General features: G+C 48.0%; 1 protein-coding gene across 1 annotated transcript; it reads right to left on the bottom strand.

The window, feature by feature from the left end:
- Nucleotides 1-12,202: 12,202 nt before the first annotated feature.
- Nucleotides 12,203-18,179, bottom strand: CYP1B1 (cytochrome P450 family 1 subfamily B member 1). Its single transcript, XM_075445632.1, has 3 exons — nt 18,160-18,179; nt 16,526-17,542; nt 12,203-15,065 (listed from the first exon to the last, which is right to left on the bottom strand). The coding sequence occupies exons 1-3, from the start codon at nt 18,177-18,179 to the stop codon at nt 14,453-14,455; spliced, it is 1,650 nt and encodes a 549-aa protein (XP_075301747.1). The 3' UTR covers nt 12,203-14,452.
- Between the last annotated feature and the right edge of the window lie 8,016 nt (nt 18,180-26,195).

Raw genomic sequence — 26,195 nt, 5'->3', positions numbered from 1 at the left:
TTGAGAAATATTGCAGAAGTCTTTTAAGACATTTCTCCTATAGTTGACACTCACCACTTGCAAATTGCTCTGCGTTCCTCATCCTTTGTGTTCTTCTAGGTTTAAAGCCAAAAACCAGGCAACAAAACCCAGTCTCTAACTCAGATCTGGAGAGGAATCAGGTGTCCATGAGTTCAGTGGGGATTTTCCTACTGATTTGAAGTGGAGTGTTCTCAGGTGTGATAGTGAGTAAGGTGCCGTAAAATTAACTGTAATTATCTTCTGGGTGTCTGTCCCTGCCTGAAAGGATGCCAAGTGATAGCAGATTAATGCGCTGGAATAAAGCTACCCAGTGAAAGTGTTCACAGAGAACACTGTTTGCACATCACAAAAGCCACAATTTCTAAACTGACTGGAAACTGAAGGGACGGGAGGGGCCAACAGGTTTTGTGGTGCAGGAGAGAAAACTACTTTTCCACCGCAACGTTATCAGAGTGACAATTCAGTAAAGAACTTACAAAAATCATACTAAAAAAACATCGAATGTTAACTTTGAACTACATTTTTCTTGTTAATAATTTTCTGTTTTCTCATGAAAGTAGTTTAATATTTCCCTGGTATTGATTTGCAAACAGGTGTGTCCATCAGTTAAATTAAAAAAATAAATATATAAATGCATCATCGGTATTCTTCCCATAAACAGAGACCACACGGCAGCCTGTAGGTCTATCCTAATAAGTAGATTACCCTGTGAAGGCATGTTGGGGAAACAGCGATGCTGGGCTGCCACTGAGTTGACGGCCGTGTGGTTCCCCCTCTGACGGCCGTGTGGTTCCCCCTCTGACACCAGGCTGCTTTGTGGAAGCCCCAACTGTTGTTTCAGTGTTGGAGTTCTTGTTAGTCATATTGGGACAGCAGGGCAAACATCAAAAAAGAAAGAAAGGAGAAACCCTGAGGTGTGGCAGGATTTCTGCTTTGACTTGTGGAGGCCCAGTCTCTGGAAACATTCAAGGCCAGATTGGATGGGGCTCTGAGCAACAAGATCCAGTTGAAGATGTCCCTGCTCACTGCAGGGGGGTTGGGCTAGATGGCCTCTAAAGGTCCCTTCCAACCCAAAGCATTCTATGACTCTCAGTGGTCCCCAGCGGCCATTCAGCTGGGACAGAGGGAGACTGAGGAGCCTCAGCAGCGCTGGGCAGCAGTTGCTGAGGTGCCTGGGGCACAGCATTTGTTACGGGAACACCACGTATTGTTGATTCAGCAATTAAGTGCTACAGGATTTTGATTTCCTATTTACTCATTTTTCATTTCCTTCATTTTTGGCATTCAGACCCAATTTTGATGAAAGATTGCCCTGGGACATGAACACTTTCCTGGAGCTGAAAGATGGATTAGCAAAGCACTTTTTGAGGATGTCCTCCTGAACACCTGTCTCTTTCCCTGGGGAAGGGGTGGGCTCGCTCTGAGGGCTGTAGCTCCAGACGCGCACAGAGGTTTCATGGCAACAGGAACCCTGAGCCGGAGCTTTGGTGATGGGCTTGACCATATTGATGTGCTGGTGTTACTCTTAGCTCTTCTGTTTCCAGGCTGGGGAGTGAAATTCGTGAGCCTGCTTAGGATCCCAGCCCCTACAATGAACAGGGAGGACTGAGACGTCTCGCAGCATAGCAGTGAGATGTGGTTTTCTCAGGGGGCTGCAGCCTTCCCTGTTGAAACACGTGACACAGCGTGTGTGTCTGCACCCCATGATGTTTTCTCAGTCTGTATTCTGACCCTGGCAATGAGTCCTTTTGCTAGAGAAACTGATATATACGCCATTGGGAAACGAAGAGACTCGTCTGCTCCTAAGTCCCACTGTTTGCCCTTGGCTTAGGTGTACGAGTGCCACCCTGACTTGTTTTATGTGCTCGCATTTCATCGGACGTTACCAGCAGTTTTTAATTTAAGGGATTCTATTTAGCTGTTGGTGACTGCGGGTTGGTCCCAAACAAGGTCTTCTACTAAAATCACCTTGAGTTTGGGTAGTGGCCACAGCATTATTTAACGGTTTCCTGAGACACAAGGGAGGAACAATGCAAACATGCATCTGTGTGGAACGTGTTTGGCAATGTAATATTTTTCTGGGAAAACTCCTTATTGTTGAATGATTATTGCCAGGGCTATGTCCAAATTCCTTGCTATTCCTCCTGCGAAAATATGGAACTCAGCTACAGTACTTGTATCTCTACCTGAAAACTTTCACAGAAATATTATGGACCAGTTGTCAGGTGTTCTCTTTTTCTTTTTTCTTTTCTTTCTTTCTTAAGAAGAGCTGGAGCAGTGCAAGGTTACTTACACCCAGAGTTTTGCATACATGGGAATTAGGTGCCTAAATGACTTCTAGGGGATATGGTCTGGAAAACTTGAGAACTCCACCCTGAGTTGGAGCAGAAATATCTTGGAAGCATCTGATATTTGTTGTGCTCGGGCATAATCCTGAAGTTTTGTCCTGCTAATGTAATTCATCTTCAGCTTATACAAGGACCGGTTGAACTTCCTTGCTAACAAATACCCTTCCTTTACTCCCAGAAAGCTTATGCTTATTTGCAAGCATTCAAAACTAAGGAAACTTTAGACAACTCACTTGTGTAGAATTGAAGTCTCTATGTGACTTGTTTTGTGAGAGTGCTGTTCAGTTCCATTGCAGCAGTAGGCTGCTTGCTAAGGTCTCTGTCTTTCCAAACAGGAGTGAAGTAAAAATAAAGCATAAATCTGAGGGGTTTTGTTGTTGTTGGAGTGTTTTGGTTGGTTTTTTTTCCCGTCTGGGGGAAAAAAAAAAAAGCAATGATCTTATTTTTCCTATTGGTTTTTTGTTGATGAATAAGAAAAAAGCTTGTGCCACCAGAGCAAGATCTGTCAGAAAAGGTGGGCATCCTCGCTATGAAGTATGACATGAAAGAATGTCCTTTAGGGCTTTTCTCCTAGCCAACTCCTATGGACAAACTCTGCTACTCCTTGGGCTGCTCTTATGAACAACTGAAACACATACTGATGCTTTAATTGACCACGGATTAAGCTGTCAGTGTTCATCTTACTGGCCAGATTGATCCGTGGGGAGATGCCTGGCTGCAGTTGAAGAATGCCCTTTGCTAGGAGATGCCAAGGTCTCCTTTGAAGGAGACCAAGAGTCTCCACTTCCCATCTGTTCCTGTAACTGCCTTTTGCTTCCCCCCATGCCTAGCTGAGCAAGGTGTGAGGGCCAGATTAGTAGACTCCAACCCCACTTTTGCTTTTAACAGCAGAATTACTTCTACTGTTTGTGACTTCATTTTTCCCTCTGCAGGGGTAACTGTGTGAAGACTAACGCTAATTAGCTAATGGTGGGCTTCTTAAAAGTGGAAGCCCAAGCATGGCTGTAGGATTATTGCTTTTCATCTGGCTGCATATTTCTGCTCTGAAATAAAGAGCACAGGGGCTCCAATGTTGTGGGTAGTCTGACATGAGGGAAATATTTCAGCTGTGCCTTGGTCCTCAATTAACAAGGCTATGATAGATCAGTGTCCAAAGGTGGACTGGACTTGGAGCCAAAGATGGAGTGTGAGGTCTCTCTCATGGCTGATATGCCCATATCACTTCCAAAGAAGTTGGTGCTCCCTCTTGCACAAGGGAAACTGCAGTCTCTGTGCCCCTCTCCCCTTGTTTGTGCTCTTTCCTGGGGGTTCAGGTGGGCAGGATCCCAGGTAACATTGGCTCCTGAAGATGGTATCCGGAGATGGATAAAGCTTGTTTGGTTTTGGATGTGCTGTTTCTCAGAAGGTTCACAACCATAGACATAGATTCCAAGTTCATGTTACTAGCTTTTCTATGCATTTACTCTGTAGATACAGATGCTGAAACAGCCTAGAGTCTGGGGTCACTGCAGCCAGGTGGCCCATCCGCTCTCGTCTGGGTTACCTGTCAGTGCAGAATAGCTCTACAGATAGTGCAAGAAAGTGCTGTCAATAGTGATGATGAATGTAGGGATTTTTGGATGAAATTCTAGGTACTATGCTACCGTTGAAACCACTTTTATAGTCTGTCATGACCAAGGCTGTAGCTGGAGAGTGGAAAGCAGAGGAATTTGCTAACTAGGGTGCAAACTGAAGTTTTCTAACGGCTTAAACAGTTTACATGATACAGCACTTTAATTGATGTAAACCCTTCCAGCAAGCAGGTAGAAGGGGATTTACTGAGCTTGAGAATAATTAAAACCGTGCTGAAACTTTCCTAACAGGTGCTAAATGTGCCGTAGTGTGTGGTCTCCCTGAACAGGGTTGGCTTTCCCTATAAATGGGAAAGGGAAACATCAGAAGTTTCAATGCGTGCACATGAATAAACAATGCTTTTATGGCATATTAAGAACAGTTTGGTTTATGGCTCTTTAGATGCATCTTAAAATCTTGTTCTAGGAGGACTTTAGCAGAGCTGTCCAATTTCCAAGATGTGCCTCTAAAGCAGGATGAGGATTGTACCTGTTTTTTATTAACTATATTACAAGCTTAAAATAACCAAGTTGCAGACAACTGACAGCAGTGTGGACCCTCAATGTGTTTCATTAAAAATAATAAATGTTTGCAAGGGCATGGAGGCAGAGATCAAGCTCCTTTTGACTCCTGGAACCCCTTTTGCTTGTCTGGGGGAGGAACGTAACCTGGCAGTCTTTGAAGGTTACTGATATTCATCAGGATTACTGGGCTTTGAATGGAGCTTGAGTTAATTATGAACTTTAACCCCAGGTTTTAGTTTGTTCTTGGACAAAGTAAGTGGCTTCGTCTTACGTTGCAGGCTACTGGCAGAGAAGCTCTCTGGCAGCATCTATAAATGGATCCTGGCGTTGTGTGTCGAAACCTGACAACCGCGAGTGCAGAATTACAATGAGGGTGGTCTAATTTTTCAGACCAGCATAGGGATGTGGTGATTCTCTCTAATTTGTTGTTTAATCATGTCTGAGTGCCTTTGTGAAGAATGGACTCCAAGTGACTTGGGAGTTACAGTTTCAATAGAGAAATTCATAGGACCTCTGCAGGAGTGCAAGCTCATCGCTGAGCACAGGTTGAGGGCCGGTCCCTTGAAAGAAGCATTATAAAAACTCTAGCCTGGGCAGAGCTAGACAAGTGAAAAGAAATATTCTGGAAGAACACTGGGCCTTTTTAAAATCTGTACTGTGTAAGCCTACGCTACTCCCAAAATCTATTTCCCCTAGTGTCATATTTTACTGAAGTCTGTCTTTTCTAATAGTGCTGCTATTTAGCAGTCAAAACCAAAAAGGCAATAAACCACATGCATTTAAGCTGAAAACATGTTGTACCTCCTAATAAATTTGAAGAAAATTCCTGTGGCACAATTTGATAAAACTTGTTTTGGTGAACATCTGTAAACACTTGGTTTTGTGCATTGGATAGAAAAAAGCCTCTAAAAAATCTGAAGTACATTTTTGATACCTCTTTTTGATAACTCAACAAAATGTTTCTGGATACCGGGAAAGCGAACCTTCTGCAAATGATTTTGATGAATAGCTGAGCAAGAATGAAAGAGCAAAGAAAAAAAACCCACAAACCAAACACTAGAAAGGAAAAGGTAGAGTTCTAATTTCTAGTGATTTCTGAAGTGCGGTTCAGTGATCTAAATTCCCATGTACAGATTTGGATTGACATAAATTGTAATTTGTGTCCCATCTCTAAAGTTTAATTTTTAGTATGCAGTAAAATGTAATGGCCAGATTAAGGACTTGGGTGTTTGCAAAATAGCTTTTCCTCTCTTAAATTCTGACTACAAAGTTTGTCTGAGGACATGTCATGCATTTACCATGGTTGTCTTGATATTTGGAAACATATGAGAATAGATGACAGTACTTCACAAGGACTTTATTTTTAAAATACTGAGGGTAAAGCTTAGATTCTTTGACTTACGACCATTACCATAAACACCAACTTCTGTGCTAAAATTCCGTGAGCAAACAGGGTGCTGTTGTTTACCTGTGTCTTCAATGCATGGCTACTTCACTCACTGCTTGACATAGTGCTCAATTGCTACTTCAAGTATCAAAGACACTGTGGTGCTATTTAGAACTTCAAAAGAATTAAAACCTTTGAAAGGTGTGGGGGCTTTTCACCAGTGGGTCACACCTGTGTACGCTGGTCCCAGTGGTTCAGGAGTGGTTCTTTGTTAGAGCCTTTGCTTGTGAATCACCCTGGACCAACCCTGCTCCTGCAGGCTAGCAAGTGCGTGGTTCCTGAAGTCAAGTGGAGGATTCCCCCCCACCTCTGCGCTGGCCCAGGTCTTCAGGGAGAGCCGGCAGTATACGCGGTTCCTGTTAGTTCAGAAAACAGGAGCATCTGGAGAAGCCGTGGATGCCTTACTGGCTCGGTTCAGCAGCAGCAGCAAAGGCTGTGACGGGTCGTTCTGGGCAGATAGATCCTCTCCATTACGTGCTGAAGCATGGAGCAAATACATGTAAACTCGCCTAAAATCCAGCTCAAAGCAGCAGGAGATGGGCAGTAGTGGCTGTCGTATATGGCCTTTCCCTCTTCCTGCCTGCAGGGATGCTCCCTAAAGGAAGGGGAAGGGAAGGCTTTTCTCATCAGTTGTGAGCGGGTGGCAGTGCTGAGGAAAAGCAATTCCTAGGGACAGCAGTGGGTTTCCCAGGATGACGCCCATACAGGTTTAACTTCAAGAAGAAAGGAAAGTGAACCAGTGGTGAACATATTGTTTGCTATGTGTTTACCATAACAGATCTGTAGGAAAAAGCCCACAGTGTGGTGGGTAGTTGTTATTATCGTCAAGGTAGAATGACTAGACTGGCTGCAGGAGGCCCTGCTCGATCAGGGGGTTGGACCGGATGACTTCCAGACGTCCCAACCAGCCTGTGATTCTGTGATATCAGGTAGTTAAATTAGGTTAGACTCTGCAAGACGGCCTGGTTAAACCCGTGATTTATTTCCTCAGTCCCTACGGAGATGTGTCCCACCAGTGTAAGAGTATTGTTTTTTTCTAATCTAACTGCATCACTGCAGACATTCTATAGCTTAACGTGTCTGTTCCTAAGCAGGGCAAACCTAAACACCTGTCTCCAGCGTATGGCGAGTAGTGAGGGAGGGACATGGTGCATCAGCAGCCTGAATGGTGGGGTTCAGTACGAGCAGGCTGGCTGTGCTCTCTCGTCAGCTGGGATAGATGGGCAGATGGGCGGAATTGCCTTCCGCAGGGGCGTGTGTGTGTGTGTCTTCACCAGTGACAACCAGTGGTCCCGAGGGTACCCTGGGGACATATTGTACCTGGGGATGGGGCAAATCAGCATTAGCAGCTGCTCACATTCTTTTTCCTCATTTTCATTCTCCTCCATGTGATGAAACATTTCCTTCTATTTTCTCTTGCCTGTTACTTTAACATTTCTATTTCTCTGCTGTGTTCTCCTCACTTCTCAACTGCCCCAATTTTCCCTATACTTCTTCCTCTGTACATACATAATCATCTTTGCTATTGAGCCTGAAGAACTGCTGCTTCTGTTAGCATACAATCAAACCTTGCTGGAGTTCCCCAAAAAGCAGGAAGGTGCCTATTTAGAAAAATAAAAAATAAATACATATAACTTGAGTTCAGTGAAGTAACTGACTAGAGTTCTTTTGCCAGCTAAACTTGTGTGTATATTAGGGAAATATTTGAAGAAAAGAGAGGGATGAAAAATCCTCAGGGAGGAACTTGTTCATAATCACATGAAGACCTTGACTGTAGATGAGTGTAAGGATGCAGGAAGCCCTGCTAACTGGATCTTTGCTAGGGAAAATGTTGTTGCCTAATGGGGATGCGATTCAGGGGCTAAAAGCGAGCTAAAGAGGTCCAGACACTTCATTAACTGGCTTTTCATAAATGCTAGAAGAAAGCATCTGCTCTCTTGAGAGCAAAAGTTATCTTTAGTATCCATTCAGGCAATTGACGGAGCATCTGTTTATTCCAAGAACTTCCCTAAAGGTTTCATTTCTGCTGTACGGTTTTATAGTTTTATACCACATGAAAACTACTGTATGCGCTTAATTCTGGGAACAGGCTAAAGCTATTTACCAAAGCAGAAAAGTACTGTATTAGGGTAAGAGATAGCTTGTGAGGATGAGAAAGGAATGTTTCGGACATGAAGATATTTGAAACAGTGTTGTATAGTGACTATATTATCACCCAAATGCTTTGAATGCTGGCTCTGCTGATGACTTCAAGGAAATTAGTACCTTGTCCTCAAAATGCAGAGCACCATATTGTTGGTGTGCTGTAGATCTGTGTGCGCAGATGCTAAGTATCTTCGTCTCAACGCCAGCAGGAGCAGGATTTTCTTGTACAAGGTTTCAGGTCAGGTATAATGTCACTGGAGGATCTGCCTTGTAATTCTCTAGGGAACCATCTTAAAAAAAAATCTGGTTTAGATAAATATTTAAATTTTTTTCCCTTCCTTTATGGGAGTTTGTCCTTGTTTACTTTTATTAAACATTTTCTATAGTGTTTCTTACCAAAGCCCATTGGCTGATCTGCCCCTCAGCTCACTAGCACAAGGCTTGTCACACACCTGGGAGATGCAGGCTTGGCAGGATGTTGGGCGCCTGAGATGAGAATGCTCATCCAGAGAAAGCTGGGGGAAAACGCTTCCCTCCTGTTCCTGTGCCACCTGGGAGGGTTGCCCAGCAAGCCTCCCTGCAGGGCATATTGTTTTGGAGCATAGGCACAGCTCTTCCTCGCTTCTGCCAGAAATGGAAATATGAATGTAGTTATCCCTTGGAACAAGCTGCAGCACGACACCGCGTCCCAGCGGCTATATACACGAACGAAGGGAAGGAAAAGGAGTTTTGTTACAATGAGACAAAGGTTCATTTAGGAATCTCATTTTTCGTTAGGGTAGTTATTGTGAACTCTGAGTTTAATTTCTGGTGGCACTTTTTTTTTTTATTTAAATCCATTTATTTAAATTTCCTGAACCACAAAATACTAATAGCTTCACAGTTTATTATTTTTCTCTGTAGAGTGAAAAAGTATAATTAAAAATAAGATATACTGTAGAATTAAATTTTTGAACTGCAGCTTGGCAGCTTTTCACATAATAACAAAGCATAAAAGAAGCATGGAGTATCATTTCATGCTGTTCTGCAGATGATTGCAAGCCATACTTGCTTTGTGAAGTCAAAATCTTTCTTAAATCTTGCTTTTGTACTGGGAACAAGGGTGTCTCACTCCACATCTCCACTTCAGCTATGAGTAAAGTAGTCCAAATAAGCGGAGGGTCTTCTGATTTCTTAGCACAGAAAACATGATTATGTGAGATCCCATTTCTTGTCATGAGAGGACTAGCAGCCTGTTCCTGCGTGATAACTATTACGCTCTTACCAGACCCCAGGCTGGGAGAAGGGAGATTGTGGAAATTAAGTCTACTCTTGTAGAACTGTCCTTGCCAACAAAAGGTGATCCATCACTGAAAATATGCCAATCGTATCGGAGGATCAAAGCGGTTCTGAAGCCTCCTGCAACACACACGCCGTTCTTTCCCTAGGGGACAGCGAGCAAGCTTAGATACAACTGAAGACGTAACTGCACAGCGCGGGAATAGCCAGCTGATACAGACCTCTTCTTGTGCAGCTTGCTCAGACGAATGACACTGAGCTGCTCTCAACAGATCCTCTAGACCAGCGATGTTTCTGTCCAGTGTAGCACCACTGCTTCCACCTCTCCGTCTGAATGTCAAGAGGAAAAGTTCCCCAAAAGGTGTTCAGACTCTTGCAGCTGGGCTGTCTTTTCATCCCCATTGCTCTGAGGCGCTGGGGATGCTGAGGGGAGGAAGAGAATGCCAGGCTCTCCATGGCTTTCTGTTGTAGACCAGTTTTGTTTTCAAATCCTACAGCCTGTACGGCACAGCCCGATCCCTTGTGCTTAGTCCCTCAGCTCTCCTTGCCATGCTCACTGCCTCCCAAATCTATTGCTTAAATTAACAGGCAGTGGGGAGTTAGTAGTTGGACATCCTGTGTTTGTCCAAAGTTTTCAGGAAAACAATCGCTCATTCTGTCTTCAGCCTGGTGTGAAGGTAAGGGCTGGTCTAGGTGCTCTCAGTTTGATGTTCCCTGCTGCTGGTGTGAGTGAACCTCTTTAACACAGTGAGGATTCTAATCGCCCTAATCCCGACGTACTGTGTGTGCAAGCAATGTAAAAATTGCCACCTCTCTTTTCCTGGAAATTGGAGACCCTGCAGACAGTTCCTACCTAGCTGGAATCTTCCTAAACTTCAGACATGTATTTTCCTCTGTTACTTCTCAGCCACTCCAGCAAATGACTCCTGTACAGCTCTGCAGCTGATCTATGCACCTTTAGTAAGTCCCCTGTGCATTCACTCCCTTCCCCGCTTCTGCATGTGTGCAGCTGAAATGCCTCCGCGTCCCTTGTCTTCCGAGTTAGCTGCTGATGGGCCGCTGTCCCCAGACATCGGCACAGACAGCGAGTGCGGGGAATTGAGAGACTCCGGTCTGGCTGGGTGAGCTCTGGCTTTGCACTCTCGGGCTGGAGCAAGATCTGCTGTAAGCACTGAAGGACAGGGTAACACTAACAAAGCAACGAATTTTTTGCTTAGTGGAGCTGTCTGAAAAGTTGGCAAAAAGCCCTGAAGGAGGGCTATCAATGCATCGACTGCAGCCGTCTAAAATGCTCCAGGCTGTCTGTGCCTAACACTGAGCTTGTTTTCATCTGACAGTTAAGTGACTTGTCCTGGTCTGAGTACAAGTGACTGGAACAGGAAAAAACTCCGCTGCAGAAATGCAGGGTGGTAAACGGCAAAGTTGTTGTTGAAACTTGAATCACTGTATCTGTGTTGCACTGTATACTGAAATAATAAACAGTGTTTGTGGTGATCTCCACGAATTTCTCCAAGAATGCTTTCTTCATGACGATTTCTGGCTGCATCAGCACCGCATCTTTCAGCACTAGTTAGCAGGTCTCGCTATAAAAATGTGCCTGTCGACACTGAAAAGGGAATCTAGACTTCAGCTGTAGGCAGCTGGTAAAGCAGAAAAATACCTAGAAATGAACGGGAAGCAGGGACAGCATGGCAGCATCTCTCATCTCGGTGAAGTTGCTCTTGGCTTGTACCCAGGGAGGACAAGGGTTCTGTGTCTACGCTGCGTCCCACTGGTCAGCCCCAGCCACCTGTGCACTGCATGGGGGATCTATCTTGGGATACTACACCAACTCCACAGGCCCTTAGCTACTTCTAGGTCTTTGTGAGTCATCTGCAACTTGTGCTCCTTCTGGTTCGACCAACTCAGCCCGTACTTAGAATCCTGCCCCCTGAGGGAGAAACTCCAGATGAAAATATCCCACGTCAGGAGGAAACTACTGCTAGTCAGTCTGCCCAGCCTTCTGTCCCACCCAGCTTTCGTTCCACCTCCCTGGGGTTAGTGAGAACGTGAAGGTCTTTGCTAGGATGGCTTGGCAGTAAGCAGGCTGGCATAGCAGACTGGGGAAAAGAAGACAAAGCAGGGGTGGGGAGGGGAGCTGCTGCATCATGAAGAAATGTTCTATATATGCAATAACAGCCACCCTTCACCACAGGATTGCCTTGATTTCGTGAGAGGTTGCTCTGCGAGGGCACGTTACGGCCTGTTTGGCCCCGAGATTTCCTTCCTGGCACTCCCGACTACACACCAAGGCCAAAACAGCAGAAATTGGTCCCAAGGGCAGTGGTGAGGATCCAGTATCAGGAGTATGTAGGTACCAGCACCAGACATAGGAGGGGAAAGAGAGAAAGGAAAACCAGTCTGTGGGCTTGAAATCAGGGGAGGTGGAACTGAAATGCCAGAGGGAAGAACGTAGCACAGGAGATTCTGCAGGCTGAGGAGAGATTAACAGGTATTAGAAGAAAGCAAAAGACATGAAAGGATTCAGATCAACGCTGAGACGAGCAGCAGGGAATGCTCCTGGCAAGGAGGGTGATGAAGTTGAACGCAGATGGCAAGAGTAAGCAGGCAGACCTGAGGAGCTGTAAGGGCACCATGGAGAAAAACATTAAAATCCAGAAATGGGAAGAAGGTGAAAAGTACATGAAGAAATAATAATACTTTCTAAATCAGAAATAATAATTTTCTTTACCTTGATGTTAGAAAGCCATACATAATGAAGCAAAGATAGTGTAAGAATGATTTTATTTAGTGTTTTGGTAACACAAAGATACATCTCAAAATGACCATAGAAGTTCGCTCGCTGAACAACTGCGTACATTCTAAACGGGGTGCTGCTAAATCTGAGCAACCTGACAGATGCTATGAGGCGTTATTTGACCAACAGCTATATAGCGTGTGACCCCCTGACAGATGTGAGCAGTGTGAATGGACATTGCATTAGTAGCCAACGCACAGTTAAAGCTTTCGGAAGAGTACAAAACTGCAAAAGCCATTTTTATTAAAATATGAATCGGTGATCCTTGCATTAGAATAACTATTCAGTTGTAGGTTACACCTTTTATATTTTTTTAATAACAATACTTACAAAGGTACAGGTAAAATTGTTGTGCTAGCATTTGATCTAATGTAGATCTCCATATGAAAATGCTGAGTATCTTATAAAGCTTTTCACAGGTATAGGCTAAGTTCTGGGATATCACAAACTCGTACATAATTCAGAAAAACACCTGAGGTTACTCCTTGTGTCTGTAGCAGAAAGCTTTTTTAGCTCTAAAAAAAGAAGATAGATGCCATATAAAATCAGAGACTTTAAACAGGTACATTAATACTGTGTAGGGTTACAGAGCAGTACTTTTAGGCTTGACTCAGGTTTTTAAAATCAGTAGCAAAGCTTCAACTTCCAATGAAGATTGTGTTGTTAACCCCGCTCTTCCCAATGTCAGCGTGAGTTCTGTCACTGCTGCCCACGTGACTGAGACTGGCCATCTGTCAGAGGACCCAGTGCAAATCTTTACTTGCTTAGGTCTTGGCAGAGCTACTTAACTGCGCAGCACTGCACCCTTATTTTTCTAGCTCTGCTAATACCTTATTTAGTACTAGGCTGAACACAGCAAGTCACGTGAGGTACTCTCATTTCTGATAGATTTCATATGTAACTGAAGGTGATCTGCAGCTCCAAAGAAATGCCCAACACTTCTCAAAATCAGGCATTTACACAGGGTTGTTTGCTTTTTGGAGAAGTACATGCAGCTTTGTGTACACAAACATTAGACAGAGGTTCAAGGCCATAAAGCTTCACATGTGTATTTTACTTTAAAATAATATTTTGGGGGTTTTTTTCATTTTATGTCCTTCACCTCATAAAAATTTTAAAAGTACTTTTTCTTGTTAATGGGTACATTAACTAGGACATGTAACATTAGTTTTCCTGCTGAGACTGTGTTCCAAGCAAATCGTACTAGAAGTACATAGTTGATTTTTGGAGACACCATTGAACACCTAACAGAACGACTAGTGAGCAGGACGGTGTTTGCTTTACGCTTTACTTAAGGCTTGCAGCACTAAAGTTTTAATATAAAACCCCCCAGATTCTCACTTTTAAATACCTTGACCCATGTGGATTTTACTGGACTTACCTATGTGCCTAGGGACAGGGTTGTTCACTCTTTACTAGGGAAATACAAAGTTCAGCTACACCTTTACGAAACTTTCTAATGCAAATATCTATTTTGTTCATGATTATGCTAATGAACAGATTAGCATATGGTTTGTATCATCCTTGCCACTTGGTAACATCAAACCTGATCTTTCAAAACTTTATGAAAAGTTACTACGTTAGGACATTCTGGTCATTCTCATATGAAATATTAATTTTATTATCAAATGTGCTTATAAGAAATTTTTTTAGTCATTTTTTTAAACACTTTGGAATGCTAAAGGCAAGACTTTACATTGTCATTTTACCAAAAATCATTTGAACATTTATTATTGAGGCATTAATGTACATCCCAGCAGTCACAACCCAGGAGCAGCCATGTGCCTGTGGCAGCTTCCAGTAGAGTGAATTCAGAGGCAGGCTGCAGCGTTCTGAGCAACCCTCTCTTTTTCCGTTTTTTTTTTTTGTTTGTTTTTTGTTTGTTTTTTTAAATCAGAGATTTCACTTTGGGATGTGAAGTCACTGAAGGTGAACTTGGAGTTAAGGCGTAGCACAAGGAGACATGGAAAGGACTGTACAAACAGTTCCTGGAGATGCTCCAACCAGTCAGTAGACAAAATGTGCTTTACAATGGTGACTTCTGTGAACAAGCTAGAAAAGAAAAGGCTTAATTTCAAATTGCATGTGTTTTATCATTTAATATACTAAACTGTTCCCCTGGCTCTCCTTCTAGAATTAAAAAGAGGATTGTGCAGTTTTTCTTCCTGCTCTTGTAACTGGTAATATTGGCTACTTTCCAAAAAGATCATCAGAACAAACTATAACTTATTTAAGTCTAAAAAGAGAGAGAGGGATTATCTTCAGATGCAAGGTCTGTTTCTTAGGCATTTGCTGACAGCTGATTTTCATTGGCTGCTTTCTCTGCTTGCAGTCTTTGGACAGCCTGATCCAGCAAATCCATAGTACCCCTAAGCGTAACATTCAAGGTGAACGGCTTAGGTTTAATGGTCAACCCATAGGTAAAGTCCATTTTAGGGTCCTCGTTTGGGTTGGCAGTGAAATTGCACTGATGCACCAGTATGGAGGTAAAGAGAAACAGCTGCACCTTGGATAACTCCTCTCCAATACACCGACGTTTTCCCAGTGAGAAAATCATCACGCTGCTAGTGAGATCTTTATTGATTAATCCATTCTCATCCAGGAATCTCGTTGGATCGAAATCCTCTGGGTTGGACCATTTTGCTGGATCGTGATTCACTGACCACTGGTTAACGAAAACCACCGTGTCCTTGGGAATGAGGTAGCCCATTATGAAGGTGTTGGTCGTGGTGGCATGTGGGATAGTAACAGGCACAAAGCTGCTGAAACGCATGGATTCGTACAGGAAAGCCATGGTGTAGGGCAAGTGAGGCTGATCTTCAGCGCAGGGCAGACGGTCTCTTCCAACGATCCTGTCCACTTCTTCCTGCATTTTAGCCTGCACGTTTGGATACCTGTCGTTTAAAGTAAGATGTGTCTACGTACGTAACGCTTGCAAAAGATTTTCTTAGAAACAATCCTTCCTGCAAACGTTTCTCACAGAACCACCCTACCCTAACGCACGCCGTTCGGGCAAAGTTTAAATATATTGCGGGACCGTGTAGACCTCAATGGGAAAACTTTGAGAGAAAAATCCAAACTTCCCATGCAATGGTGTCACTTTAGATTTACTCAGTTTTCACTTTAATGTCACATATAACTGACTCTGAACGTAAAAAAATGTGCTGACACTGAATATTCTGATCCAATTTTGAAAATTCATTCTAAAACTAAAATTACTTGTCTCTCTTAAACATTGGGCTTTCCGTGGGCATTTGGTTTTCCAGCTCTGTATGTGACTTCTAAGAGTTAGCACGGAGTTTGTTATCACTAGACGTATTGTGTACATACGAAAGTCTGCAGGTTTTTAAACCAAAAAAAGCTCTGCCAGTGTCAGAACAGCTTTATGAACATCCGGCTCTTCGTTTGTGTGTATGTTTTCTAGTTAATATCAAAATACACTTTCTTTACAATGTATTTTAAGGTGACTGTCCTGAAGTTGGGATCGTTTGGAAGACTACATGTTAGCCAAACTAGATCAAAATATTAGTAAGTTTTACTTATTTTCTTTTGCTTGTTAAAAGCACGCGCTTCTCCAGGGAGCCTTCATGTGCTTGAGGCATTCAAGTTTGGCTTCCGCGTCCTTGCCCGTCCCTCCCGCGGCAGATCTGCGCGTCAGACGCTGGGCAAGTGTCAGGGACGGGGAGAAACCCAGCGGGTCAGGTGAGCGCAGGGCATCGCACCCCTAGCTCGAAGTGCTAGGTGTCTGCCTGCTTTTCGAGAAGCGGCTGAGCAGATAACGTTGGCGTGAGCCTACCGATTACGCAGACGAGGAAAGAAAGAGCCGAGGCATGAAAACGAGTGCTGTGTTCCAGAGGGGTCTGCCCTGCCCCAAGTCGTGCCATGCCGGTAACAGCACGCGCTGCCGGCAAACGGACACGACGGCGGGTCTGTACACCCCTGCGTGAGCGCTGTCTCTTGCTAAGCAGCCGTTGCCCCGTTCCTGTGCTCACCCTGACCTCGTAAAATCTGTCACCTTCACGTTCTGCACAGCTGCCCTTTTGCCAGCCTCTCTTTACGCGCTGTCACCCGACTGCCAGAGTTGGGTTCTGGCGTTTTGGTTTTCTTTCTTCCGACCCTTCCCCACTGTTTCCTGGCAGGTTTCCCGGAGCTGCCCCGTGGGTGACCCAGGCCCTCGCCCCACCGGCCACCCCGCACCAGGCTGAGGTGCTCCTTGGGGCCGGCTCGCACAGGACCCTCCCTGGCAAAGGCTGCGCGTCTTGGTGGGCCACCGCTCGCTCCCCGGCTCCCCTCCCCAGGGCCCGCCGGGCTGCGGGGGCTGTGCGTGTGTGTGTGTGCGTGTCTCGGCACCTACCGGATGAGGAAGATGAGGAGCCACTGCAGGGCGGTGGAGAGGGTGTCCTGGCTGGCGCCAAAGATGTCGGTGACGGTGGCGGGCACGTGCTCGAGCTGCAGGCGCGGCTGCTCCCGCTGCAGGCGGATGAAGGCGTCCATCATGTCGCGGGGGGCGGCCCCCGGGCGCAGGCTGCGCTGGTGCTGCAGGAACTTGCCGCGGACGAAGCCGTAGAAGTCGCGGTTGAGGTCGCGGAAGGCGCGGTAGGCGGCGCGGACGGGGCTGGGGAAGCGGCGCAGCCAGGGCAGCGCGTCCACCAGGCTGCCGGCGCCCACCGCCCGCCCGAACTGCTCGTTGCGGCCCACCAGGCGCAGGAACTCGCCGTCGCCGTGGCTGTAGCGGCGCCCGAAGCAGAGGGCGCTCATCACGTTGGCCACGGCCACCAGCAGCGCCCGCGACGGGTCGAGGAAGGCGCCGCCCGCGCTGCCGCGCACCAGCAGCGCCACCAGCGCCCGCGCCTCGCCCACCAGGTGCCGCTCCAGCAGGCGGCGGGTGGCGGCGCTGCCGGTGGAGAAGGCGCGCACCGTGGCGTGGGCCGCCCGGCGGCGCAGCTTCCACAGCTCCGAGTAGCCGCCGAAGGCCAGGCTGCGCCCGCCCGACACCAGCCCGAAGGAGGGGAAGGGCGGGCGGCCGGCGAAGGCGGCGCCCTGGCGGACCAGGGCCTGGCGGATGGCGCGCTCGCCGTTCAGCACCACCACGGGCCAGCGGCCCAGGCGCAGCTGGAAGACGGCGCCGTAGGTGCCGGCCAGGCGGGCGAAGGAGAGGTGCGGGGCGCTGCCCAGCTGCGCCGCGTTGCCGATCACGGGCCAGGGGAAGGGGCCCGGCGGCGCCCGGCGCTGGCCCTGCCGGCGGCGCCGGCGCCGCTGCAGGAGGAGCTTGCCCAGGTGGACGGCGGCGAGCAGGCAGAGCAGGAGCAGCAGCGAACTCTGCGCGGGGGGGCCGCCGCGCAGGGCGTCCCCGAGCCGCTCCAGGGCCATGCTGCAAGGCAAAGGGACGGGTCAGCGGGCGGCGGCCCTGCGGGAGGCCCGGGGGGCGCTGCGGGTACCCGGGAGGGCGAGGGGACGGTAGCGGGGGGCCGGGCCGCGTCCCTGCTGCGCGCTCCCCGTGTGCCTGGAGCCCGCCCGCATCCCGCGCGCAGAGCGGGGGGACACCGGCAACGGAGCGGCCGGCGCTTGGTCAGGGGTCCGGGTCGCGGCCGGTGCGGACTGCGGGAGGCGGCCGGGGCGGCGGGAGGATGCTCCCGCCCTGACGAGCCTCCGCAGATGCAGGCGGCCGCCGGGGACAGGTTCATCCCGGCGCTCCCGTCGCTCCTCCCGGCCGGGGGAACGGGCTTCCCGCTGCTCCGGAGAGGGAACCCCGGCACACGGGCGCGGAGCCCCGTCCCGTCCCGAACCCTTCCCTCCGCCCCGCGCCTTCGTGCCCGGTGGCCCCGGGGGTGGGCTGCGGAGGATGCCCGGGGTCCCGGCGCGGCGGAGCTGACCGGCCCCGCTTCCCATCCCCGGGGACCGCCTGCTCCCGCCGTCGGCTCCGGCCTTTCTGCCGCGGCGAGGGGAGGAAGGGGCGAGAACTCCTCGGTCGCCTGTAGCAGAACTGACCTGTTGCACGCTGCTTCCATGCGAGACCTCGGGGAGGAGGGAGCGGAGCCGGGCAGCCGGCGGCGGCTCTAACGGGGAGCCCCGGGAGGAGAGCGGCGACGTTCAGATCCCAGCCTCCGGGAATTTCATTGGGAGCCCTGGAGCCTGGCGGGTCAAGTGCAGGCAAACGCCGGTTGCACCCGGTCCCGGCGCCGAGCTGTTATCGCCTGTCCCAGCGCTTTAACCCTTGGGAACTCGCCCCGCCGGCGGCCACCTGCCCGCTGCGGACCGGGACCGGGCTGGACGGGACGGTGCTGGCCCAGCCCGCTGCGGGGGGCGAAGGCGAGAGGGGCTCAGGGGGCTGAGCCGGAGCCGCCGCGTCCGGGCGCCTGGCATCGGGACCCCGGCGGAGGGGTGGCGGCGGTCTGCGGAGCCGCCCGCGGGCCCGAGCCGAGCGCAGCGGCTGAGCCGCCGAGGCTTTTATGGCCGGGGCCGAATGTTTTCGGGGAGGAGGTGCCGGGAGGGGAGCGGGGTGGCGGGCGGGCGGGCTCGCTGCCGGGAGGCGAAGTCTCGCCCGCATCTTCGCTTGGGGGCTGAGGGAGCCGCGGAGCTTCCCCTCCTCCGCCCGTCGCCTCCCCGTTGCGTGCCGAGTTCGCATTGCGTGAGCCGGGGCTGGAAAGCCTCCAGCCATCTCCTCCGCGGGCCCCTGCCCCTCCTTGCCCCCGTACCTGACGCCGGGCCGGGGGGAAGGGGGCCGGGGGGCGCCGGGCAGCTCGCACCCCGCCCGGCCCCGCTGCCCTCCGCTCACGGCGCCGGTTTTTACCCCGAAATGTGGCACCCACCGCCCGGCTCCGGGCTTCCCGGCGCCCCGGGGGGAACCGGGGCTGCCAAACCCCCAGGCGTCGGCGAAACTGCTCCCCGAGAAACTCAGCTCTCTGCCTTTGTTGTCGTCGTTTTTGCTGTACCAAGCGAAAATTTACAAAAATGCAACGTTTGTTTCAGGTTCTCTGCAGTCACCTCGTGAGAAGAAAAGAAGGTGTTTTGTGAGCATTTAGGGATTAGGCAAAATTAGATGCCGGGAGTCAGCCCAGCTCGGGGTGTGTGTGAAGCCGGGCCTGGCCGGGCCGCTGCCGCTTCTGCCCTTGCCGGGATGGGTAATCCTGGCTGCTGGCACCGTCCCGGGCTGCTCCCATCAGCGGCACTACCTCTCGCTCGGGCTGGCATCAGCCGTAGCTCTCGACGCGCCTCGGAGCACCCTGTGCTTCTTCCTGCCATTACCAAGTGGCAGAGGCGTCAAACCCGCTTTCTCCGAGCAGTGCCAGAAAGAGTGAGCTTTCCTGCTCCCAGCCCCATCTCTGGGGTGAACTGGCAGGACCCTGCGGTCCAGCCCAGCTTCACAGAGGAGCAAAGGTAGCTCCATCCCTCCTGCATTAAAGTTAGGGCAAGCCTGGGGGGAGACTGGGCCGTTTGATCTCTCCATCACCAACAGAAGGTTGAGACTGAATTTCATGTGCTGTAACCACTCAGCAGTGGTGAAGTGGCCTGTCCCACCCTGACGGCCACCCTTCCCTCCTTCTTCAGTCATGTGTTGAGGAAAAGACACGGGCATTTCCCTGCAAAGAGTGCAGGATCTGGGTGGTAAGGACTAGCTTGGATCAGCTACCTGAGCTCTGGGTTATGGCTCTGGACATTCACCATTCCCAGCAGGTAAATTTGCCTTTTTTTCTGATGACCGTGGTATCACAGAATCACAGAATCACAGAATAGTAGGGGTTGGAAGGGACCTCTGTGGGTCATCTAGTCCAACCCCCCCGCCGAAGCAGGGTCACCTACAGCAGGCTGCACAGGACCTTGTCCAGGCGGGTCTTGAATATCTCCAGAGAAGGAGACTCCACAACCTCCCTGGGCAGCCTGTTCCAGTGCTCCGTCACCCTCAGAGAGAAGAAGTTCCTCCTCATGTTCAGACGGAACTTCCTGTGCCTCAGTTTGTGCCCATTACCCCTTGTCCTGTCACTGGGCACCACTGAAAAGAGCTTGGCCCCATCCTCCTGACACCCACCCTTCAGATATTTGTAGGCATTTATAAGGTCCCCTCGCAGCCTTCTCTTTTTCAGGCTGAACAAGCCCAGTTCCCTCAACCTCTCCTCGTAGTGGAGATGCTCCAGTCCCCTCACCATCCTTGTAGCCCTCCGCTGGACTCTCTCCAGTAGCTCTTCATCTTTCTTGAACTGGGGAGCCCAGAACTGGACACAGTACTCCAGATGAGGCCTCACCAGGGCAGTGTAGAGGGGAAGGAGAACCTCCCTTGTCCTGCTGGCCACACTCTAATCAGTTGCCTAAAACCCAGGCGTTACAGCTCTTGCTGGTAAGTCCCTAAATCCTTTCTTCAATACAGCACTTGAACTAGTTGTATTGCAGTCAGAGACTGCCACTTACTTTGGAGCAAGCAGAACAGATTCCCTTCCAGCTCCCATATAAATCTGAATTTATAAAGAAGCAGTGTCCTCAAGGTGGCCCAGGTCTGGTTGCAGTAGATAGGAGGAAGAACACCTCGGCACTGGGCTGCCGGAGGTGACATTCTGTGCCCCTTCTTACCTCTCCCACGTGTGGCTCTGCGCCCACCTCACTGTTCCTCCTCCGTTTGGTGAGTAAGCGTGCATCCACTGCACTGTACGCTTGGCATCCTACCGACATTTTTTCTCAATATCGTACTGCAAGTGGGATTGCTCCTGGCCGCTGGCAGGCAGCACAGAGGAAGGAGCACATTTCCACTGTCGTGAGCTGCAGATTCACAGTTGGAGGCATGAACCCAAGAATTACGAGTCCTGGTACATTTATTTTTTTATGCTGTAAGAAAACATTAATTTCCTTCCCCCCCCCCCCCCCCCCCCCCCTCCAGTTCTCTTTGGTCTTCAGGAGTTCTGTTGCTATTAGACAGGACAGAAGGAAAAATCTATTTTAGAGGTTGTGTTCTATTGTGGTAGTACCAGCTGGTCCCCCTGTACCGCGTGCTGTACGACCAGGATATTTGCAGTCTTGGCTTACTGTTGCATGTATTACAGCCTGAGGATTACTTTGGCTGTGTGCAGTGAATGTTCACCCAATTTTCTAGGCTCTTATTCTATGTGACCTTGATTAGTCCCTTACAATCAAGCATAGCTTGGGTGAAGCATTTTATCACACCAATGAAAGCGTGGTACAAAATGCAGGCAAAGGATGATCAGGCCCTTGGTCTCTGTTATATTCTACAAATTGCCCTCCTGCCTACCTCTTTATTTACTATTCTCGCTTCTGTTGTTTCTAGAAGCACAGGTGTTCAGAACTGGTCTTAGATAATGCATGCTTCTTTTTTCCCCTGTTCTGGGGACTTCATTCAGATGCTGATCCTGCTGAAGCCAGTCCCAAATTCCTGAGTCAAAGTTAGTTTTGTTAGGCATTGAAGACTGCATCACTGAAGATGTACGCTGCCTAAAATGAGTTATTTCTGGGGCCTAGAAAACCCTACTTGATATAAGACTTGGAAGAGAAAAGGAGTTGAAGGGGCAGAAGTGGGTGAGTTTGGGATTAAGGGAAAGGAATTCAGGCCTAATCTGTTAAAAATCCTGAGTGATTTGACAGGAATTCCAGACGCAGGGGGCTGCAGAGTCTGGGGGGACATCAGTACCTCTGCAACTCTGAATGAAGGCGCTTTACATATGTGGACAAGAGTCCTTGTTGTGGAGGTAAAAGTTTGATAAAGGAGAAGGCGTTACACGGCCTGGAGAGTCTTCATTTGCCCTTTGAGAGGAAGTTTTTAGCTCTCTGCCACAGTCCTCCCTTTTCCGAGAAAACCCCTTAAACCCTAAGATATTTTTTTACAAGTGTTAAGAATTGCTTACCTAAATAAGGGTTTGCAGACTCAGTTCTCAATTTTTCTTCTAACTCTGGCAGCTATTGGCCACTCTTTTGGACACTGGCAAGGTGCTCATAAATCCTCCTGAGCAGCAACTGGAATTTCTCAAGGACTTGACCTTGTTCCATTTTCTTTCCTTACCTGTTCCTTTTGCAGCTTTCCATGGAGCCTTCCCACAGGGGGTTTCTCTGTCTCTTTCCCATACCTGGGACTATGTATCTTTTCCTCCTCTCTCTTCATTTTACAAGATCTCAAGGTGGATTATATGACAATTGAGCAATGTCTTATGCTGGGATTGCTGCAGTACAGAGCTTGTACAAATTGTTTACAGAGTGATCCAAGCCATTCTTCATTAAATAATCCCTTGGAAATATTGTTTCTGATTGTCTGTCTCTGAGCGTTGCAGAATACCATAGAGGATGAAGAAACGAGTAATGTAACTGTAAAACACAAATCACTTGGAAACTTAAACAAATGCAATATCCTATTGTTTCAGGCTGCTTAAAATTTTACAGGCGTTCTTATGTACCTCTGGAGTTTGACTCTAGTCTCAACAATGCTGTCATAACTCAGGAAAATCACCATTAAAACAATCAGATCACAATCAGGATTAGAACCTGTAAGACCCTGCCTTTACAACAGTTCACTCAGATTAAGTCTATGCTGCAATCCGGCGTGGTGCGGGGTGGTCACTACGCTTCGAGTAGTGTCAGATCCAGGAGCAGAAGACCTGTGCCGGCCACTCGCCCAGCTACAGTGCCGCCGCTGCACTGGGCAGCCAGCTCCGCAGCCACCATCCATGCCCGCTGCTCTGCGACAGAGAGGTGCCTGCTTGCTCGGGCTTATCTACACGACACTGAATCTCTCAGTGGTAAAACTAACCTGAAGCTGGGGTACCACGAGTGCAGATGGTAATGAGATCATGTCTGATGCAGGTCCCTGGTTTCGCTCAGTTCGGCAGCTTTCCTGTCACGCCAAGCAGGAGATTAAGCAAAACAGAAGGAGCCACATCCTCAGTGCTACCCAGAGTGCCAGGCATACAGAGGAGCCAGCTGCAGCTCCATCATGCGGGGTTTATTATTTATGCCACTCACTGTGGGCTAAAATAAAGCATTTGCGGTATGCTTTTTAAAGCATATGTATTTGTGGTTACATATTGCATTCTTAATCTTCATTAACTTGCAGATTTCCTTGGACTTGCACTCTTCCCTGCATTCCCAGTGACTTCCCAGCTCACATTTTCAGTTCTCCCTTGCTACTGAAGAACCTAAACTGGGCTCCTAATTCTAAGCCAAATTCCCCCAGCTGCTGCGGGAAGGCAAGAAACCTCCCAGTACTTGCTGGGACTCAGCTCAGCGCTAGTCTGAATTGCAGCCTCTGCAGCTGTTTGCGTTTTCCACGTTGCTTGCAAATCAAAGGCACACATTGTGGTCTGCTTCCATGCAGGTAACACACAGGCATGATTACAGAAAATGAGGACATCATGTTATACTTAATTCAGGCATCAAACTTGATTACAAAACTCTCTTAATTCTGCAATGCCAAATTCCTACAATACTGCTTTCCAAAGTTTGCTGTCTTTTCTTGACGATATTAGATGAAACCACATAGCTAAGTCTTTCTTGAGAGGAAAACACAGAGCTGATCCCTTTGTGCCTACCTTTTGAGAAGCCTTTTTACACTGCCTTCTGCTATGAGCCACAAGAGCAAAATCGAGTTTAGACATTGTTGGGCACTCATCCGTGGTGTTCTGTGTATGTCTGTATAAAAATATTCTTTATTAAAGTACTCTGAAAGAAGTACTCTGAAGACGACGGACGAAATGACAACGTTTAGGAACGTTTAGACACGGCTCCAGAGATGCATTATTATATCTATCCTCAACGTGAGATGTGTGGACAAACTGTCGTGCCTGCTCGCTCTTGAGCGAAGGGGCTCCCTGGGGCGTCTGGCAGCTTTGCATCCTCACGCTGCTGCTGAGGTTTGCAGAACCAGGAGCTGTGTTGCCAAGATCCATCTTTATTTTGAAGTGTAGAAATCTTACAGTCTGTGTGATGTGCTAGGTCACTCCAAAGCTTAAAAATGATAACATTGCTTAGGGCCAATATTGTTAAAGTGTTAACAAGCAGTAATATTATATTTCTCATGTGTTTTCTGGACTTTGTTGGGTGTTGTATTAGTAGTAACAATGCAAAGTTTGTAGTGCAATTGCTTTACCAACTCTCAAGAGTTTAGTATTGGACATTTTAGAAAATGCCAATGTGCTTGTATGCTCAGTGTAGTGATGGATGCTAGCTCAAAACAGCCCTGGGCTACGGCTGAAAGCAAAGTCTACTTCACTGACAGGGAGAGTATATTCTGTATGAATGAAGGTTTTGAAGATTTACCTGTAAAGTTCTACAAAATTTTTACTACAGGTACGTAAAATATGATTTTTCAGAGTTTGGAAATTTGTCCAAATTTGAGTCAATAATCAATGGAAGAGCAAAAGGCACAAATGTGGGAGAAAAGACCTTACCCAGACGAATGTCAAGTCCCAACCTATGAATGTTCAGCTCATCACTTCCCAGCCGATAATTTCCCATGATACAAATATTGGTCATTTGTGTTCTTGGGTTTCTGTTGTGTGGGTACCATTCTTCGGTGCCTTGACAGCAGAACAACCCATCAAAATGTTAAAACAGGCAACACAATTTGAGTCTAGTAGCCTCTAGAGCGATCCAAGTTGAATTTCAGATTTCTCGTTCCTTCAGAGGATAAACCTGGTTATGTGGTGGGGGGTGCAGGTCTGATCTAGGTAAGGGAGTCACACAGAGGTGCGAGCATTACTTTGTCTCCTGTTATGATACCTCCAATCTTGTTGCGTAAGGGGGTTTTTGAACTGGGCTGCAAACATCTAAGAGTAGGTCAGAAAGCGATGCCAAGGTGTCTAGTGGGGTGTGTGTGTACATATGTATATGCTTTCTCTTTTGGAGTCAGACTAGGACTGTTGCTGAAGCACAGTGCCAATGCAAAAGGAAGGTCTTGGCTGCCTGGGCTCCGTTGGTCTTTTCACGGGGCTGGCAGTGTGTGTCTCCCGACTTTGGGCTTCAGTTCTAACTTCTGAAAAGCCTGTTCTGCTTTACCTGCACCTTCAAGTGGATGCACCAAACTTGCTTGCGCTATTAGGCAAGGACTCTGTAGGGTGTGGAGTAATTTCTTGTTCAAAGGATTGAAAATTTATAATGGGAAGTTTAAAAAAAATGTATTATCCTTATTGGTGCTCCTTTCAGGTTTTCAGAGGCTCTGAGAGAGAAGGTGGTGCAGGGCACAAGCTGGTTGTCAAGATGGCAGCTGAACCAAACAGGAACACAACAATTTGTGTGTCATGTGGGCTTTCCCTGGCTTTTAATCATCAAGAGATAGGCCTTTAGCTGGGATTTCCCAAAGAAGATTCATGTCATGGACCTAAGAAATTTCATGTCAGTCAAGGAGTTGCTTGTAAATGTCACCCTTTAGATAGCCCGATCAGGGAATGTGCCAGGGAACACGCTCACCCGCCTTCTCCCTTCCATTACTGCAGGTCAATAAAATGGTGAATAGCATTTGTGAAGAAGCTGCAGAGTGATAGATTTTCACCAGAAACAGTGGTTCTGGCTACACTGGCTTTGCTGAAGTATCCTGTCAGGTGGAAATGTATGAATCCAAAACAGGACCTTCAGTGATCTGGCTGCTGAAGTTCAGTTGAGGAAACATTTGCATACCCCTCTGCAGCAGAGCATCCTTGGCTTCCTCTTGGCTTCTTTGGTGCAAGGGTTTGGTGTACTTGCCTCCAGCGGTAACTGCGTTTCAGTGGTAAATGAGATGACTCAAGTACTAGGCACTGGGATCTGTGCGGGTAATACTCTAGCCTGTAAAATTATTCATGCTCTTCCCTGGGGCATGGGAAATGGGAGTTGTTTATTTGCACATTTTTTAATCTTAAGAAAGACTTGGAGAAAGTATATTCAAGCCAAGGGGATAAGGGAAACTCCCTTTGTGGTATCTGTGGTCAATGATGGAAAATTAAGTTTAGGAGATTTTTACAGTATTCCATGTAAAGGCTGCAATCTTGATCAAGACTGTTGACAAATAATAACAATAAAGATTTCCTCCAGCCCTCAGTAAATTCAGCAGGGAGAGAAAA

The sequence above is a fragment of the Opisthocomus hoazin genome, chromosome 2, assembly GCF_030867145.1.
Source record: "Opisthocomus hoazin isolate bOpiHoa1 chromosome 2, bOpiHoa1.hap1, whole genome shotgun sequence".
In the NCBI taxonomy this organism is placed as follows: Eukaryota; Metazoa; Chordata; class Aves; order Opisthocomiformes; family Opisthocomidae; genus Opisthocomus; species Opisthocomus hoazin.
The sequence above is the reverse complement of the archived record's forward strand: the minus strand, read 5'-3'. Positions and strand labels throughout refer to the sequence as shown.

Bases quoted from the DNA above. Each gene is read 5' to 3' on its own strand.
- CYP1B1 (XM_075445632.1), bottom strand. From the start codon at position 18,179: ATGGAAGCAGCGTGCAACAG. The intron at 17,543-18,159 runs GTCAGTTCTGCT...TTTGCCTTGCAG, and splicing joins ATGGAAGCAGCGTGCAACAG to CATGGCCCTGGAGCGGCTCG. The intron at 15,066-16,525 runs GTAGGTGCCGAG...TTTAAACGACAG, and splicing joins CTCCTCATCTTCCTCATCCG to GTATCCAAACGTGCAGGCTA.